The following is a 20,612-nucleotide window of genomic DNA, read 5'->3' on the forward strand; positions in this document are numbered from 1 at the left end:
GGCGGAGATGTCGTTCAGTTAAAATGATTACTTGTAAAAAGGAAGATGCATACATTCAACTGGGGTCTATAATGATTATGGGATATATATGAATTATTTACTAATTTTATTCCATACACATTATGTTCTTGTCTACAGAGCTATATTATTTTTCAGATGCACATAATGCCTTATGTTGGAAGATTTCATAAGAATCATCATTTTTTAAAATTTTTATTTACATTTTTTGTGTCTTTTAATGTCAAATCCTTTGATGACTTTCTCTTTGCATCATTTCCATTTTCGTCTGGTCAGTAAGCTTTGCTCTGGTTTTTACACACGAGCTTCATGTTGCAGCTTTAACATCTTTATTGACACTTTAAAGCTTTAAGCTGTGCAGAGAGGAGCAGGGTTAGAAACGTGCACCACACGTACAGCTGGTCCACGCGATTACGTCATAGTAACAAATAAGTAATTCTCATTACAAATGTTTTATATTTTTGGTTGTACCAACAAGGAGCTTCAAACAGCCTCATTAACTATTTAAATGAAGATGAGTGCTATAAATAAATGTTAAAAACCAAATGTTCACGGGTAGCCGAATATCTAGAGGGAAAAGAGGGCAGAATCTTTTAGAGACTTTTAAGAAAAGAGGTTTAGAAGCTTAAGTTTTAGCTGTAATGTCAGTAGCTGACCAGCAGGCGGTGCTGCAGGGTCAGCGGTTTGTTTTAAACTGGTGGTTTGAGCCTCCCCTTCATGGAGCCTGATGATCCTATTACAATGTACCCCGACACTCACTCACACATCTGTCTCTGCAGGATTTGCAGCATCATTGGTCAGGATGAAGTCTCTGACCTTTAACCTCCAATCAAAGTCCAGCCAAGGTTGAATGGGTCGGGGGGGGGGGGGTGACATCCATCTGGCTAGAAACAAGTATGTGTGTGTGTTGAGGGAAAAGAAGGGAGGGATTTAGTGATGTAACACTTCACACACACACACACACACACACTTGCATGACACTGTATATTCTATTAAAGCGTTTATGGAAGTTATATCCATAATACATAGTGGTACACACACACACACACACACACACACACACACACACACACACACACACACACTTTACTGGTTCAGTGGCCTAAAGCCTTTAAAATCCTCATCCCATCCAATCTTCAACTCACGAACACAATCACATATAATTTTACAAATATTGCAGATTACTAAACTCTACAAGGGTATTTGAGTGTGTGTGTGTGTGTGTGTGTGGGGGGGGGGGGGCGGCATAAGTTAATCTCTTGATGTGACATTTGCTCCAGCGCCACTTTAAGTCATCATCTGAAGATTTAAAGCTGCACTATGACATTTTAATGTAAAAGTGCACTCGTATGTGTCGTCTGAATCTCCCAATGAGACGAACGCACGGTGTTTTTTCTTCGCATTACAATTAACTGTAGATTTGCTCAATTTAGCTAATTGCTTTAGGGTTCGATAATGTGGTAAGAAGTCCTGTCACAGCTCAGGTGACGGCTCAGTGCTTTAATTTCACGAAGCCTCAACATTCAAAGAGTTACCTCTTGTTTTATTATTAGCTTGTTTCCAGAGTGACACAGAAACAGCTTCACGTTTATAGTTCAGGGTTAGCATGCCTCCCTCAGTTAGATGTAAGCCGCGTGTTGAATGTGGGGCTGTCGTGCACAAACGGTACTTTAAGTTATCGCAGCTTCCTCGCTCTTTATTTTCATCCAGTACTGGAGACTTTTTATTTTTATAGCACAATGTTTTTTGTTTTTTTTTGTATTGTCTGCTTTGAGGGGTAAAAATGATGGCACTCTATGTATATGTATCTGTGTATATGTTTAGTTTTATGTGAATTTTACTACTGACCACAAGTGCTGAAGAGGGATGGAGGTCAGGAAAGGTGAAGGTAGGCTGACCTGTGGTCCTCTTCCACCTCCGTCCTTCAGTGGCTGCCTGTCTATCTGATTACTCCCCCTCACACAAACGTCTTTGTAAACTATCCTCTATTTAAATGGAATTTTAACAACTTTTCCTTTTGTGGTTATTTAACGTTTTTTATTGATTCAGGAAAAGATCCATTGCATGCAGTAACAATTTTACAGGGTGTAAAAAGCATAAATGTTTTTAAAGCATTGTGAAATCATCATGGATAACTTCTAGTTCCTGAGCAGGACATCCTGCTGCAGCGCTTTGTTTAAACGCTGACCTTCTGATCTCTGATCATTTACCAGTCCAAGATCGGCAGCCTGTTCTCCTCTGGCTGTCTGCTCACAGCATGTAAATGCTTTTGCTCGGCTATTTGGACACTAATGTATACAGTGTGAGTTTTCACTTTATGTAACGGAGGTGAAACAGCCACCGGTCCAGTCCCAGCGGCAAGTATTCAACGTAACATTTGTACATTATTACCAGGTTTATTTTCATTCTTATATTTGATTCTATTTTACTACCACCCCTTCAGATGAGACTATATTCATGTTTCATTGCATTTTAGCATTCTCTGTTTTTGTTGCTTGTAAACCATCTTTATTGAGAAGTTTATTTTAGAGTCGTCGAGCACATTCTGACAGTTTCACAAGAAAGTTTTATTTTATTTAATTCGGTACTATTTCCACAGATGCTGTTGTGAGGGGGAAACATGAAAATGCATCTACTTTATAAAAGTCTAAAAGGAAATAAAACACAGATGACGATGTACGTAGAGATCTGCAGACGGCTTCACATTTAATGTTGAGCGTTTTTAGAGTTTAATAGTTTACAGGTGGACCTGCTGGATTAATACACTTGAACTGTACGGACATTAGGTCCCTCGTGCTGGGAGATAATGAAGTCTTTAATTGCCACAGTTAATTGTTTTATTTCAGGGCTGTTGATGGCTAAAGCTGCAATTATTAATATTTTTATTTGAACAATGGAGGAAATTATTATGTATAATCTGCGATTACCTAAATGAACATACATGTTGCACAGTTAAAGCAATACTTCACTCCCAAAAGGACCATTTATATATAAACTACTTGCATTCTTGAATTGAGTTTATAGTCCCTTCAAATGTAATTATGAGTCAAGATATTTGAATAAAGATCTTTGACACTGAAAAGGCCCACATCCGGTCTCTTTCCTTCAGTACACGCTTAGATTTGGTTTGTGCTGCTTTGGCGCAGAGAGGAGAGAGAAGTCAGTCTGCTGTTTAACCTCTGTTATTTCTGTCCTGTTCATGTTGAGAACACTCATTTAAACAGCACAATGTCATACTCTGGCACAAACACAGACACGTACCATTAGACAGTATGCTGGCTTCAGCATCACACACACAAACACTCATTGACCCTTATTAGACATCTGGTGTGACTCGTCTCCCTGCAGCCCCCCCCCCCCCCCCCCCTTCAGGCTGTCATGTCTTCTCTCCCTCTCTATGTCTTCATCTCTGTCCCATTTCCTTATCCTGAGTTTCACTCAATGATGACAACATCTCTTACTCTTGGGCGAGTTAAGTTCATTAAAAGCAGCAGCCGTGTTTGTACACTTCAGACAGTGAAAGCATGCGGTACACAATAGATGTAAGCTTTGTTGACACTGTATATGATTGTTGGATATAAGGGAATACAATGATCCAAATGTAATATTTTATTGTTAATGAATATGAAGTACATGACTGAACATTCAGTAATAAACTTCCGGTTACAAACTGAACCTCGGCTGTTTTATTTTGTGATCAAGACGAGAAGTTTGTGCACCATCATGGACGGAGCTGAAGACATCTCTGCGTTCGGTCTCTTAGTTATGTATGTGGTTGTTTTCAGAATGATTTTCCTCCCCCCCCAGCATTCCAGGCTCTCTAGGCACTTGGCTCCTATCCATTTGTAATGAAAAGTGTCTATTATTTAACATTTCTTTGCTATGTAATGTGCTTTGAGTTTATTTAATATGACAGACTCCGTTTTGAGGCGCAGCTTTGGCTTCACACTCACTCAGAGGAGACAGAGGAAGAGACCAAACTGTCAGAGAAACAAGTTTAAAACAACAAAACACTGGACGATAACTAGAGCTTCAAAATCAACTGGGACGCTGAATAACAGCCGACAGACGCAGGAACTGAAGTGTGATTGGCTCACAGAGGTTGTGGCAAAATTTGATTGTGGAAGTGAAAAGTGACAACACCCTCAGTCAGCTGTTGGAAGTGAAAGGAAAAACCTAAATTATAGAATAAATGTTAAAGATGTTCTTCGTTTTTCAGCTTTTACTACATTTATATGACCTCCCTGACCTCCTTTTGCAACAAAAAAAAACCTTCTTTTCGACATGCTATATGACTGTTTTTATTTCTTTCGACATACTGTGTGACTTTTTATTCAACAGTCTCTACTGTGAACCTTTTTTTTGACATGCATAGATATATGACCATATTACCACAACTGTTACTCGTCCACACATTGTTTCCACTACAAGACTCTCTGTTCAAGGATTATCAGGCACAGGAGCAGCTTCCTACGTTTCAACTGTATGCATTCACTTCACTGTGGAGTTGGATGCTAGTGAGATGCTAAACTGTATTTCATTGTCACACTAGCTGTAATCTGTAAATTGACAATACAATTGAATCCAATAATTGTATCTAATTTTTTCATTTGTTTTTCTGGCATATGATGATGAGAACATTTAAAATGCCATTTTATGACTTACAATATACTATGACTTTATTTCATTATATTACATGTAATTTAACAGACTTGTCCAGAGCGACTTAGTGAACAGTGAACTAACTCAGGGTTAAGTGCCTTGCTCAGGGGCACAATGGTTGCAGCCCTGGTATTGAACTCACAACCTCCTGGTGTTATATTTGGATGATTTTTTTGGCATACTGTACTATGACATTTTTTAAGTCATACTATACAATGACTTCTTTATTACTCTTTTATGATATGCTACCTTTTAATTACTTTTCATGCAACATTTTCTAGACGTGTAAGTGTGCGCTTCCTTTTCCAGCTCAGGAAGTTCAAACTATCTCAGAAGCTGCTGGTCCCATTTGAAACAGTCATTTCTCTGCTTGTCCATCACTGTGTGGTTTGGATCAGCCACTCAACAGGACAGGAACAGACCACAACAAAAAGAATGATTGACGCCAACCTGCCCCTCATTCAGTACTTATATATATCCAGAGTCAGGAAGCATCACTGCAAACCCTCCTCACCCTCCTCCCAACCTGTGTCAGCGGCCTCCCTCTGTAAGGCACTACAGAGCGCTGGAAGCCCAAACAACCAGACACAAAAGCAGTGTGTTTCCACAGGCCGTCAGTTCGGTGATGAACACTCAACACCAGCCAACTGTGTCAGGAACACCACCTGTGCAATAACACTGTAACACTAACATCCTGTATCTTTAAATGAAATATCTGTAAAGCTTCAATGAACACTATTTTTAAAATGTGTATCATCTCTGTCAAATACAAATCTATGCACACTGTCTAAATACTGTGTATACTGTCATACCCACCTGCCTTAGGTATATAAAGCAACCTCTTGCATTACATATCACCTGTACATCATTTCAGATTCATTCCAGATCCCTTTGCAGACTGAAGTCTTACTGTTTATGACTTTTGTTATGACGTACTTTGCTATGAAATATTTAATGACATTTTTATATGACAAACTATACTTTTACTTTCTTTGGGATCTTTTATGATGACATTTTTTGAGACACTTCTCTTAAAACATACCAGATTATTACTTTTTTAATTACTTTTGGTATGATACACTATACTATTATATATTTATGTCATATCTATGACATTCTTTATGGCATTTTACAGGATGAAATTGTTTCTGAGATATACATACTATGACTTTTTATATGAAAAACTTCATGTCATACTATTCTATGACATTTTTATGACATCATCGAATATACATTTTTATATTTCTTTGTTTTATGCAATACTATGATATCATTTTATTTGGCATTTTTAATGACTATATTATGACATTTTCTTAGCATACACTGATATTTTTTATGATATTTGTTATTGACATCCTATAGTATGCTTTTTTGAATGAACTTTTATTATGGCATACTATACTATGACATTCCTTATGTGTGTGTGTTCCGTACTTGTCTATTTGTAGCTCCTGGGTAGCCTTGTGTCCTCGATCGATATAGTAATGATGACTTACTTAGACACACACACACGCACACGCACATACACACACACACACACACACACACACACACACACACACACACACACACACACACACACACACACACACACAGTGTACAAGCCTCATGCAAACACACTCCCTCACTCAGCAAAGAAAGGAAGTGACACAATTAGCTGCGGTCGTATCCGACTGGTAGTTTATAGACCAGACGACAGATTTATCCTCACACTCTTATCCTCCTCTTCTCTTTCTCGCCCTCGCTTCCTCTCATCCCTCTCTCATCCCGTCGTACAGGATAGTGTAAGAATATAATCCATCACAGATCTCTGATTACCTGCTTCAAATCATCAGTAATCAGCAACACAATAACATCTCAGAGGAGGCTTTGGAGATTATGGATATTTTATCCATGCTCGGTAATACATTCTGATTATTACCTGCATCATCTCAGAATGTCCACCACCTCATAAACCTCCTCCTCATCTCTCCAAATGTAACTACCTTTATTATTCTACTTATTTTTCTTCTCTCCATAATTTCCCTGCCTCCTCTTGTTTTCAGATATAGAAACAAAACCCTTCTTCAGCCACTTCTCTAATCTGTCTCCCTCCTCTTGGTCAAAACAGACTCTAATCCAAACAAGGAAAACATCATTACACTGTCATCCTTTCCTCCTTTCTCCTCTCTTCCTCCCTGTCAATCTAATGTCCTCCAAAGCTCCTTTATCCTTCCTGTTGTATAAAAGTCTGGTGTGTCCTCTCTCCCTCGCAGCCACCACTCTCTGCTCTCTTTGATTGCAAAGCACTGTTTGGTTTTATCCCCCTCATCCTCTCACTGCAGTCTGTCTCTCTTTACTCTCCTCACTGACATTAATGTTTATCCTTTCTACAAATCTCTGAACGGCACTAAATATCCTCTCTCCCTCTCTAGACATTAATCCTTCCTCTCGCTGATTTTACATTGAGTTTCCTCTTTTTTTTAATATCATATAGATATTAAATATTTCATCCAGTTTATGACATTTTAAACTAAACTAAATTTAAATAATATTTCAAGTAACGTTTTCTATATATATATATTAGTGATGGCGAGATGAAGCTTCATGAAGCATTGAAGCTTTCCATCCAATAGGTTCTCTCATGGGCCGATCCGACTGGGGGATCCTGAGGCGTTCCCAGGCCAGTGAGGAGATATAATCTCTCCACCGAGTCCTGGGTCTTCCCCGGGGTCTCCTCCCAGCTGGACGTGCCTGGAACCCCTCCCTAGGGAGGCGCCCAGGTGGCATCCTTACTAGATGCCCGAACCACCTTTCAACGTAAAGGAGCAGCGGCTCTACTCCGAGTCTCTCACGGATCTCTAAGGGAGACGCCACCCGTCGGAGAAAACCCATTTCAGCCGCTTGTATCCGCGATCTCGTTCTTTCGGTCATGACCCTCTGCTGCCTGGTCCGTCGAGGTCCCTGACCATCACTGCCACCCGTATGACAGCGCACCCGACCCCAGCGGTTTTTCCCATGAGTGGTGGGCCCATATATATATGTATATGTATATGTATATATATATGTATATATATTTATATATATATATATATATATATATATATATATATATATATATATATATATATATATATATAAATATATATGTATATACATATATATATAAATAAATATGTATACATATATATATATAAATAAATATATATATATATGGTATATGATGTGTAATAATAGGCATGAATATAAATGATGTGTGTTTCTATCAACATATTGCAGTGAACACATACATTATATATTATATATTTTTAGTGTTAAATAGCTGCACGTACGCAGCTGTAGTGGTAGGTAAATATCGGGGAACATTACCGACACATATTTCTTGGGACTGTTTCAGTCTTTCAGCGTATTAAAAAGTTGTCTTATAATTATTTGAAGTAATCTTTGAATGATGTTCATTTTGATGCTGAGAAAATTGTCCATTTATCTTTTACAATCAAATAAAAATCTGTTTCTTCTCCCGTCTGTAAATGACTGAAACTAAACGTGATGCTCTCCGCTTCTGGTGATAAACAACATTTTGTTTGATGAAGTTGTTTGTAAAAAACACTGCAGAGGCAATTAACCAACTAAGAAGTGTCAAAATCAGTTTATGCTGGCGGAAAACATTTGGACCCAGGAGAGGGAGACGATCAGTGTAGCGTGTCACTTCCTGTCTTCTTCCTGATCCCACAGGATGAATCTGTGTCAGCACCGCCTCCGTCACTCGTCCTCATGCTTCAATTTGTTTATTGCTTTCTCTCTCTGTGTATTTGTCACAGATTCTGGTCACATCCACACTCCTCCCCGTCTGTCTGCCTTTCTTTCTCTCTTCGTCCTCACACACTTTGTAGCTCTCCATCTTTTGTCCTGTCCTGTCGGTCTGCATCTTCCTTCTTGTTGTTGTTCCTCTCAATCTCTCCCCCAGGACTGTTGTGTTTACTCTTTGTCTCTTCGTCTCGTTCTCCTCCAGTGGAGGATGGAGACGTGTCTCGCCGCCGTGGCTACCGCAGGGTTGCTTTGGGAATAACAGCTGCCACTTCGTTGTTGGGGAACTGACAGAGAAGAAGAAGAAAAGGGGGAAAAAAACATGCAAAACGCAAACAGTTTCAAACCTCTAAGTCAAAGTTTGGATTTCTTTTTCCTTAATTAGGTCAGAAAACACACCTGGACTGTAACATAGAGCCGCTCTCCCCCTCCCTCCCTCATCCTCTATCCCCAAAGTGCCTTAGATCACATCAGGGAACCAGAGTGGAGCTTTTCATTGGCCAACAGCGGTTGTGCTGGTCAGGTGTGTGTGTGTGTGTTTCTCTGTGTGTATGTGAGATTTGAATCTCCAACAACCACTCCCCTCTGGCCAGTGCTATGAATATGACTGTGTTCGTTCTCATGTTGCCGTATTAGATAACAGCTAAAACAAAGAGGTGCATGCTGATGAGATAATGAACTGTGAGGCAGTTTAGTGAAATTAATGAAGAAAGTTTTGCACAAACTAAGACAGTTTTCCGGTCGACCTCACGCCACCCAGCAAGAATGTCATGGAGGCTAACCCGTCGGATTTAAATGACATGAGCATGATATCTTAGAGGGATATGATGTGACATGAGAACATCTTATATAAACCAGTTTTGTCCTAAAGAACTTTGAAATTAGCCGCTCTGCATGACAACAAATACAGACACAAGTTCATAAAAACATCTTCTAAATGCAGTTATTCTTTCAACGTTGTTCCTATAAGTGGCCAAACTCATACAGAGTATTTGCATTTTATCTCCATGTTTCTACATTCTTATATAAGAGACCGGAAAACATCGATGTACTGACGCGCAGTTTTAGGACAATATTTGTTTCTTCAAACCTGCAGTAATTGATTTATTTTGGCCACTTGGGGGCAGCATAAGCTGTAAACACAACAGTGACATATTATCTCCTTATTAATGCTAATGTGTTAGCATACACTTGCCTATTTACACATCCAGCAGACATAGAAACATTAGCTTTAATTTGGGTTGTGTTGTGTTCAATACTTTACGTTCAATTCCTTTAGGAAATATGTTGCTGTTGCTAAAAGTTACACTGAACTAGCTGCTAGTTTCTCACTGTGTCTGTCTGGGCAGGTAGCATACACTACGTTTATTAGAGCTTCTTGATGAGAGTGGTGAAAGTGAAGCAAAGCAGTAAAGTTGCTATGAGCTTCAAGAGGCCCAATGGAGCTGCGATGAACTGCAGAGTTGGGAGATAATCCTCTTGTATTGTATCCACTATAGCTGCTCCTTTCACATTAAACCCCACCCTCCTGCTCCACCTTTTGCTCACTCACTAACAGGAACAAACTCCTCAGAATCACACACAGCCTCTAAAAGCACTGGCCTCTCTGCTCCCTGCCTTCACACACAAAGCACACAATGACATTACACTTCTCTCTACTCACATCCTCTTTGTGGTTAAGTTACGTTCTTATGCTGTGGAAACACATTTCCTCCAACAGAATACAATAAATGATCCATTTATCCATATATTACACACAGCCACGAGGCCCGTTGTTAAGCGTGTTGCCGCTTTAAAGAAGAGAGCGTGAATGTGCAGCAGCCAATTAGCAAACGGCTTTGTTAGACTGAAAAGGACTTTGCAGCTTCACATACTTTACAGCTACAGTTACAGTCAGCTCAAAGTGTTTGGATCAAAGAGCAACATTGGTCACTCTGGGGCATGAACCTGTGACCCTTTGATTGGTCAGGCTCAAAGCAACAAGCTATTCATTGACCTCGTTGTTGGCCTGACTCAGACAGCGTGATTCAAAGCCTTTGGGAGGCTGATGTGACCTTTCCATCGCTGTCTCGCCAGAGAAAATGCTTAGAAATCTGACTAACCCCTTGTTTAGACAGCTGTAGAATGTGAAATACAGTTCATACAGCTGTGATATATCCTCTTGGTGTGACCGTTCATAAGGCCTCAGCTGAAAGGCATGATTGACAGATTTATTACTTACTATAGCGGCAGTATGGTGGAGTCCGAGGATCCATTTCAGCGACTTGTTACCTCGTCAATCTCATTTTGACTGGAAAATCAATATTTCTAAATATTGTTAAATAAAGACATGACTCCAGTATAAGCAGTATGATGGGGAAAGGCTTTAGCATGGTTGTCTCTTTAAAAAAATTAAAACGATGTGTCACAGACTGTAAGATCTTGTAATTTAATGTAAACCTAATTAAAATGTGTCCAATAAACAAACTGTAAATTGAGTAGATTAACGTTGAGAGCCTTATATTTATGAGTCAATACGGTAGTCCACACTTTCTGGGGAAATGTTGGTGAAATATAGGAAGTTATGAGCTGAAGTTGAATTTTACAAACTGACATGTGGATGCTGAAAGCAGATTTTAAACCATCTTGGTTGGTATGAGTCAAGCTCTAAAGATAGTGTCCTACATTTCCCATAATGCAACTAATAACATCACTTTGTGTGACCCTCCGTAACTGGTAAATGGCCACATGGCAAACACAAAGCCTGCGGAAGTGTGAGACTGTTTCTGCAGAAGTTTAAATTGTACGGTTTTAGTGACATGTGTGTGTAGCTGTGAGCAGACGACTGGATCGATGAGACTTAGATTAAACCGCTAATTTACTTCAATTCATTAAGACGCTTCCTTCACCGTGGAGCCATGCGAGGGAACCTTTAGGAGCCACAGAGGACATGAGTAGTGCTCAGTGAACTGACCTTCATGTGCGAGTTCCTCATTAATTATGTATTAGTATTATCTATTCAGTCAGGAAGCAGCAGATGTAGAAGTAATGATCCAGGAGTTGGAGATGTTTGCACTGCAGGAAGTGAAGTATTGTTATCAAGCAACCTGCCGTCAGAAACACTCGCTAAGAAGTTGTTGAAGTTGTTTTCTGATCTTTCGTTGGTCTCATTATGTTGTTGGCAGTCAACAGAACCATGTGACGCACAAAGATCGTGTTCATATTCAGGTTCCTCTAATCATCTGTGACAAACATGAAGCGAGTCAGACGTCAGTGTCGTGCTGCCAGATATCCTTAAATATTGAATCTAATCATTTCTTCTGATAACTTATTAATTTTAGTAATTTGATTGTGGCAGACATATAAAAACAAACATCAAATAAATTATAAATTGTGTGTAACAGAGGTCGTTTTGCATTTTCAAATCTGCAACAGAAAATGTTTTCAGTCCATTTTTTTATTTCTCAGCATTTAGTGGAATCAGCATCTTCACTTTGTCGACCTTGAGTTCAAACTTCCTCTCCATCGTGTGAAAAGACACAGACTCTGCTGAGCATTTGCCAGTCAAGTTTTATTTCATCTTTGAGAAAAAAAAAGAGAGAAAAGAAAAGTTTGGTCTTTGTAAACATCTAGATCGTTTTCATGTCATGTCATTTTCGGCGTTTAAAAATACTTTACTCTTTACTACGACATTTCCAACATCAACACTGTATTCAGAATGAGTTTAATTCATGCATCGACACACTCGTGGACTGAATGATACGAAGAAATGCGCGCATCCACACACTCGCACTCGCACTCGCACACACACACACACGCACGCACACACACACACACACACACACACACACACACACACAATAAAAAAGGGATAATAGCACACTCCTTGTAATATGATACTATGCTGAGTTGCTGTTCGACTCTCTTCTTCTACAAAACAAATCACCAACTAACACAAATCAATGGACACAAATGGAACAACGTATAATATTATAAAAAATAATCAAATAAATGGAAAAGTTAAAATACCAGATTATTATTATTATTATTATTATTATTATTATTATTATTATTATTATTATTATAATAATCAAAAGCACTTTGTGACCTCATAAATAGGGATGCATGACATATAAATAAAATAAAAAATATGAAATGATATATAAATATTTAGAGGGTAGAGAGCAATATAGTCAATATAACTCATAGAGAGAAGGAGAAAAGAAATGATAAAATAAAAAACACTGATAAACTGAAAGTGCCGAGACACTGAGGAGGACACAGAGGACACTGAGGAGGACACAGAGGACACTGAGGAGGACACTGAGGACACTGAGGAGGACACTGAGGGGGACACTGAGGAGGACACTGAGGAGGACACAGAGGAGGACACAGAGGAGGACACTGAGGAGGACACAGAGGACACTGAGGAGGACACAGAGGACACTGAGGAGGACACAGAGGACACTGAGGAGGACACTGAGGGGGACACTGAGGAGGACACTGAGGAGGACACTGAGGAGGACACTGAGGAGGACACAGAGGACACAGAGGAGGACACAGAGGACACTGAGGAGGACACTGAGGAGGACACAGAGGAGGACACAGAGGACACAGAGGAGGACACAGAGGACACTGAGGAGGACACTGAGGAGGACACTGAGGACACTGAGGAGGACACAGAGGAGGACACTGAGGTCGTTTTCCTTAAATTTGGGATTTTAACAAATTAGGAGGGATGACATTCAACAACTAAAAACATACACATGGCGGGTATTATTTGATTCAATATATTTAAATGTAATTACTTATGTGGCAACACAATCTAAATAAAGATACATTTGGGATCATTATAATGTGACAGCAGCTTCTTGCATTAGAGATACTTTTATAAAGAATCTTTATATTTATATAAGTGTTTGTAAAACACACGCAGACAATATTCACAGCAAATCAACCAAGCAAGCAACTTAGAGTGAAATACATGCATTTCAGTTTTCTTCTCAGGCCACCATTGTAGTCATTTTCTAACTGTGTGTGTGTGTGTGTGTGTGTGTGTGTGTGTGTGTGTGTGTGTGTGTGTGTGTGTGTGTGTGTGTGTGTGTGTGCGTGTGCGTGTGTATTGCTTGATTGATTACCATCGATCTTCTGTGTTTCGGCATGTTTATAAATGAACACTTATGTGAGTGTGTCAGCATCTAGCCATCAGCCAATCAGTTTGTACACACACACACACACACACACACACACACACACAGACACACACACACACACACACACACACACACACACACACACACACACACGGAGGAAACAGAGGGAATCCAATTTCCAGGCATTTCTTTACTGTGGGTCAGGTTGGCGTTCTAATTCTAATCTAGCGTACTGGCATCGCAGGGCACGCCCTTATAAGGAGATTACAACACCAACTGCCACAAACAAACAAACAAAGGCACAAATACGCATGTAGACCTACGCACAATGTACACACATGCAAACAAGGGGAGGCACAAGTAACACAAAGGAAACGATACACATGTTGAAAAAAAGGTGAGATACGTTGAAATTCGCCCGCAGAGAGAAAGAACACATGAATGAGAAACTGTCACATTCACTAGAAGAAGGGCAAGTGAGAAACATTAAGAGAATGACACACACACACAAAATGTCTCACACGCACCAACAACAGTCAAGAAGACAACGGATTGCAGATAGATGGTCGCTAAGCAACAGGCAAGAGACTAAAAATGTGGTTGCATTTCTTCACTCACTTAGAAAGCATGCACTCACACACACACACACACACACACACACACACACACACACACACACACACACACACACACACACACACACACACACACACACACACACTTCCTCCAGCAAGGATTATCAACCTTTAAAAAGCCTACATTTCTAAATCAGTCGCAGTATTCTCGTGTTCCTGTGGCGTCACTATCATCCCGCCCACTCGTTCTGAACCTGCCAACTGTTACGGAAGCTGAAGTCATTGAGAAACAGAGTTTGGCCCGGCAGACGTCCTGGCGTCTCAGAGGGCCGGGAGACGTGCCAACATGTAAGTCATGTCAAACCAGGCGACTGGCTGATGACCTACTCTGTTTGAAGAGATACTGCTCGCTGCAGAAATGACTAAGGACGCTGAGAGGATCGGGATGTTGCTCAGACAGTTTCATCTGGTTACAGTTGATTCCAACATGTCAACAAGCACCGAGGGCTGCAGCTCAGATTGAGGAGACTGAGGTCATATGTTTTCAAGGAATTCTAGAGGTTTGTCACCCGCTGTTATCAAACCGTCATCAGTGGTTATCAGCCTCATAGATGTGGGCTAGAAGGGGACCGCTACAACTATGAGAAGGTTCAGAAGGTTGTAATCATCTATTCACATAACACAAGACGACGCAGACTCTAGAGGCCGTAGTCATTATGACGGGAGCAAAAGAGGAAGTCAGGTGTCGTACTATAAAGATCGACAAAGTTGTTGACCTATTTAAAGTTACGCCCCAGTCTGAACCATTACAATGGTACTGATAACTGATAACTGCCATTCAATGGGCTGATAACAATGGAAACGGTTGGATTTGTGATGGAAAGTTCTACAAAGCGACACTAACACATCGTATTATGCATTATGCTTTTGGTCAGTCCACCACTTTGGTCCAGACTGAAATATCTTTACAGCTTTTGGATCGATTGCTGTGAATTTTTGTACAAACATTCATGTTGCCAGGAGGATTCATCCTGATGAATTTGGTGATTCTCTGATTTGGTCATGCTCTGCCACCATGAGGTTCACATTTGTGGTTTTTAGTGAAATGTCTAGAAATATATTGAGAGAATTGCCATGACATCTGGTACAGACATTCATGTTGCACTAACTATGAGTTGTAACTTGTCCAATACTTGTTTGACCAAAACTAATGACATTACCATCACCCAGTGCTAATTAGCAAGTGTTAGCATGCTAACTTTAGATTATTGCTAACATACCACTAAGTATGTTGAGTCGTTGAGACAACCTTTAGATCTGCATGTAGGGAAACTTTCTCTTTAGGGTTTGACAAACCTTTCTGTGGACGGTAGCGTTGCATAGTGCGGACTCATGACCTCAGTACTTCTACAATCCTGGATCAACCCTGCAAGCACTTAACAAGCGGAAGTTACTTACAAACCTACTTTGTGGGGTCGAAACTTGTGTCTAATTTCTAGACAGCAATGTTATATATTTGCTGCCAAGAAATATTCCTTTGAAATAAAGAAAGAGCATCTCTGGCAGGTGGCCAAACGCTTTCTATCAATGAATCTTGGCCGAGCTCGTCTTAAATCAGCTGATGCAGGAGATCCAAGCTGGAAAACAGCTGTTCAAGGAATCACAGACGTTTTTGAAAACTGACTTTTGCCAAACAAAGATTGGAATATTCCACTTTCTGCAAGTGCAAGGAACTGGTGTGGCATTTAAAATGTCACATTTGATTGATGGGGGAGGACATATAAAGTCACTTTTTACCCCAGCAGATCAATGCTCCAAATGACCACTTACCTCCCTTCTAGACGAGCTGGCATTGTGTTTATTAGCCTGGTCACGACGGCGTTGGCTTTGTAAAGCATTTACATCGAGTTGAACGCAGCGGGTAATTTGTCCCTATCTAACGGGGCGGATGGTGGGCAGGTAAATTGTTGTTTTCAGTCCCATTTTGCTCTTAGTGGGTTTAACAAAAAGCTAAATTGTTGTTTCCTCTCAGGGTTTCACTGGAAGTTTCCACTGAGCTTTGTGGGCAGTTGAGGGGAAATGGTTGCAGAGATTCTCCTTCTATGCTGTTGTTACCAAAGGATTACATTTAATAATTATCTGCACCATATGCCATCCCTTCTGTCCAGCTTCAGTCCAGCCCCCGGGCAGGGCAGGGAATAAACACAGATATTATATAAACCTGGATAACACAATAACAAAAAGGTTGATTTCATATGTGGCGTAATATTCTCATTAAGATATTCTGATTACAAAGCTTCCGTTTCACACACACCATGCCTCAGTCAACAAACGGGTTCACAAAAACAAAATACCCACAAAGATACCAATGATTAAGCACATTTATCTGTACTGTGAACACCTTTATGAATTTAAATTTGCCAGTTTTTTTCATCTACAACTGGCAGCATGTGGGACTTGTACGATGCCTGCGAGGTAAAACTGCACACTGAAAATGAATGTTGATCTGTGACACTGTTCTTCTTTTAAATCTTTGGATAACAGAGGAGTTGTGATTTTACTTTTGAGTACAAATAAACATCCCAACCTTACAACTGCTGCAGAACAGTCGTGTGATATCTTAGAGCTGCCGTACGTTTCCCTCCTCGACTCTTCTCTACGTCTGAGAATCTTCTCGTGTTCACCATCGTACAAGTCTTTATTCCCTTGTGATGGATTTCCTTAAAATGTCTTTTTTGAACTGTATTTCAGAGGAAACAGGGCACGTGGATCTTTCTTTTCCTCCTCCGGGGTTTTCCTTACAAAGAGGGCGACTTCACATAAATTAAATATCAGTGTTTTCTCACACACATCAACAAAAGTTTCTTATATTATCATGTACAATTAGAAACACTGGGTATGGTCACAGTTTTGATTTGTCATCAACAACATTGCCGTCGCCATCTTCTTCTAAATCGCTCCGATTGATCCCACCTTTGTCTCGTCTCATCATTTCCTGTTTGTTTCCTCGCCATGTGTACCTCATAATGTGTAGTGCACAACGCAGGTGGACTGCTTGACTTTCTAATCTCCGCTCATCACACATTTCTTTTGCTTCTTCATCCCACTTTTGGTGGAGATTGGTGCTAATCCGACATGTTGATCGTCCTGGTTACATTCCTCCAAACCAGAAGCTTCAACGTGCTTTGCCTCCATCTCTCCATACTATATTTATATCTCTTTTTTTCTCTTTTGTTTTTACAATTGCACGGTAACAACATCAACACGTGACGCCATTGAAAAGTTTAGAAAAGAAAGGGGGGGGGGGTCTCCTGCGTGGGATAAACGAGGCTGTTGATTGGTGTAAAAGGAGGAGGACTTGGTGGTGACTACAGCATTTCATTATCACAACTTTAAGACGATTCCTACAGGGGAGATAAGAGTAAGGCAAAGGGAGGGACGGAGGAGTGTGTACAGTCTGAGAGTGTGTAGGAAAGAGAGTGTACGGTGTGTGTGTGTGTGTGTGTGTGTGTGTGTGTGTGTGTGTGTGTGTGTGTGTGTTGCAGGACGGATGGTTTGTTTCGCACAGTGTATTCAAGAGAAAAAGGGAAAAAAAGACGAGTTGTCCGTTTTTATCTTCACAAGTTAGCGAGTGGTCCTCCACTGCAGATTCACCTGAGGCCCCAAAGTGTGTGTCTGTTTGAGGAGACAGGTGGGACGGGGGGGGGGAAAGTATAAGTCACTGGTAGTGTTAAAAAGAAGGTGTAATGGGAGGAGCCACCGTTCCTGTGTAGACGAGAAACAGTCAAGAAGTAGCTAGAGAGAGAGAGGGAGGAGGGTGAGTAGAATATTTTTTCCATCTATTCTTCTTTTACTTTTTTTCCGTCACTTCATCCAGAACTTTTTCTAGATTTGTTGCCTCCACTTTTATCTTCCGCTGTTGGCTCACAGCTCTCCGTGGCGTCACTCTCTGCCTCTCTGCTGGTCGGCAGTATACTTGAACATTAACTATTAAACCATGTGGCCCACTGACGATGATGGATGATTGAGGTAACAACATAAAAGTGCTCTTTAAAACTCTTTAATTCTTTCTGTTAAATAATTCTTCATTTCCAGTTTCTGTATCCTAGAGATTTCTTCAGTGGGGGGGTCTGCTTTCCTAAAAGAGCTGCTAAAGCAAAATTGTTTTACCATTTCATAATGTCAAACACTTTTTCAGGAAATAAATAAATGGAAAAAAGTATCTGAAAATACTGAAAAGAGGAATCTGCTGAAAAAGTGTCCATTATCTGTCCTCGACCCGTGCATTTGAAGACCTCCCTCCCCCCTTCCCTCTCCCCTCTCCCCTCCTCTCTATCTCTCTCTCTCTCTCTCTCTCTCTCTCTCTCTCTCTCTTCAGATTGGCAGTGGGTCTCTCTCTCTTTCTCCGTTTAAAACGCTGGTAAATGGCAGTAGGCCTCCAGTGAAGCCAGGATGATGTAAATCAGCCACATGGAGACGAACAGCAGCGACGTGATTATCTTGCAAGTCCGCGGCCCGCCCAGCTCTCCGCCGGCCACCGACGCCCGCCGCCGGTACAGCAGGATGAACACGCACAACACGGCCATGATGGTGAAGAGGGTGACGGAGAAGGCCAGGTTTCCCGGGTCCACCTTGAACGGCTTGCCCTTGGAGCGCCAAACAACGGCAGCGATGGTCCACGCCACGCCGATGCCAAGGAAGACGTTGACGGCGTTGGAGCCGGTGACGTTTCCAATGGAGGCGTCGGCGTACTGGTCCTGGATGGCGGCAACCTTGCTGGCGAATGTGTCTGGAGGAGAAAGACAAAGATGTTACAATAAATGTAAGGCTTTAAATGTTTTGTTTTGTATTATACCTAATTCTGATAACATTGAGAGTAAAGTGTGCATGAGTCACAACAGCCACTTGGTTTATATAATTATTTAACCTATATCCTGGAGATGTAACATATAAACGCTACTTGGATAATTCTGCTCTGTGATCAGCTATATGTTGGCATCAGCCCTGAGACAGAGCCGATGTCATTAATGCTGTAAAATGATGGAGGCGGGTGCAGGGTCGAGCTATTTGCTGCTTGAGGAGAAATTGGGTAAAAAGCGCAGAGACTCTACAACTGGGCTGGCAGGGAACACCGGGGAAGCAGCTGCCAGTTATTGTGCGCCGGTCTCATTCCTATTTATAGACGAGCTGGTGAGATGAGTTTCAATTCTCATTTGAATGTCAGTGAGATTAGTTGAAATTCATATCCCAACATGAAAAAAACCCCTCCAAACTTTCTTCGGGGGGGTGAATAGTAATCCTGTTGGTGGCAGACCGCACAAAAAGAAATGAAAAGTGCGTGTGGTGTGTGTGTGTGTGCGCGTGTGTTGACACACGGGTACATGAGATTGTGGGTTTGAATCTGAGTCATGAAACTGCACATTATTGTCCCCACACACGTTCATACAATACTAACTGCTGATGGCAACACGAAGCAGGATCAGACCCACATTTAGAAACACTTTGTATTACATTCACAAGTTAATCAAGTTTTACGGATAAGTTACGGTAATGGAAATGAGAAAATCGAATTGCGGGAGAAATAAGTTATTAGTTGTATGGGAATGTCATTTTGCAGGAGACTGTCTGAACAAGGCTTCGGTACATTGGATATAATTGCCATAATAATCTCCTTATTAAACAGAAGACAACAAGTGAACATTATATCAGGCTAACTAATCTGTCCCTCGTTGTGCTGGAGTGGTGGCAGACATATTTCATTTGGGTGGAGCGACCCTTTAACAATCAAGTCCTGTTAATGTCTTGAATGCGACACCAATTCAGAAGCCAGGACTCTCAGTTCATGTGCAGATAATCTCAAAATGTACGACTGAAGAGAATCACTGCAGGAGTTGTTCAGCACCAACGTGAATACAAACACTGATGGTGTTTAAATGACTCAGATGGTTACAGATCCATAAAACTCCTAAACAGCCACAAATCTGCTGCACTTCACAGCGTCTCCTCTAATTGCCTGAATTGGCAAATCTGGTGTAAAGTGGTTGGATAATCCTCCAGTGTGTCTCCAATGTAATAATGCAGAAATTATTTTAGAAATATGGAGGAGGGAAGAGTGCAAGTCAGAGAGTGGGAGGAGATGTGTCTAACGATCACACACACACACACACGGACACAAGGGAGCACACACTCCCAGGGGAAGTGATAATGACCTCAGGAAACTGCCGCACGCAGACTTGCATCACCTTGGCAGAGCAAACACATTTTCACCCACACACACACCTGGGTACCACAGCACACAGGTCAGAATGATGGATGATCCAGAACACAACATCCAATAGGAGGAGGGGAGAGAGGAATGTAACACCAAGTCAGGATAATAAATGGAGCTGGATGGGCGTAACAGATAAGTGAGGTGGGATGTGAGTGTGAGGGAGGAACA

The 20,612-nt window shown here is 41.0% G+C and overlaps 2 protein-coding genes across 2 annotated transcripts in view; one reads left to right on the forward strand and one right to left on the reverse strand.

Moving 5' to 3' along the window:
* Positions 1-3,693, forward strand: part of plcb3 (phospholipase C, beta 3 (phosphatidylinositol-specific)) — a 45,311-nt gene extending 41,618 nt beyond the window's left edge. The window contains 1 exon segment of the mRNA XM_029454678.1: positions 1-3,693. This exon segment is cut by the window's left edge and continues 296 nt beyond it. Coding sequence (XP_029310538.1) covers positions 1-22 — 22 coding nt within the window. The 3' untranslated portion in view covers positions 23-3,693.
* A 14,834-nt stretch (positions 3,694-18,527) lies between these two features.
* Positions 18,528-20,612, reverse strand: part of slc8a4b (solute carrier family 8 member 4b) — an 82,292-nt gene continuing 80,207 nt past the window's right edge. The window contains 1 exon segment of the mRNA XM_029454923.1: positions 18,528-18,962. Coding sequence (XP_029310783.1) covers positions 18,583-18,962 — 380 coding nt within the window. The 3' untranslated portion in view covers positions 18,528-18,582.

This window comes from Cottoperca gobio, chromosome 18, assembly GCF_900634415.1.
Source record: "Cottoperca gobio chromosome 18, fCotGob3.1, whole genome shotgun sequence".
In the NCBI taxonomy this organism is placed as follows: domain Eukaryota; kingdom Metazoa; phylum Chordata; class Actinopteri; order Perciformes; family Bovichtidae; genus Cottoperca; species Cottoperca gobio.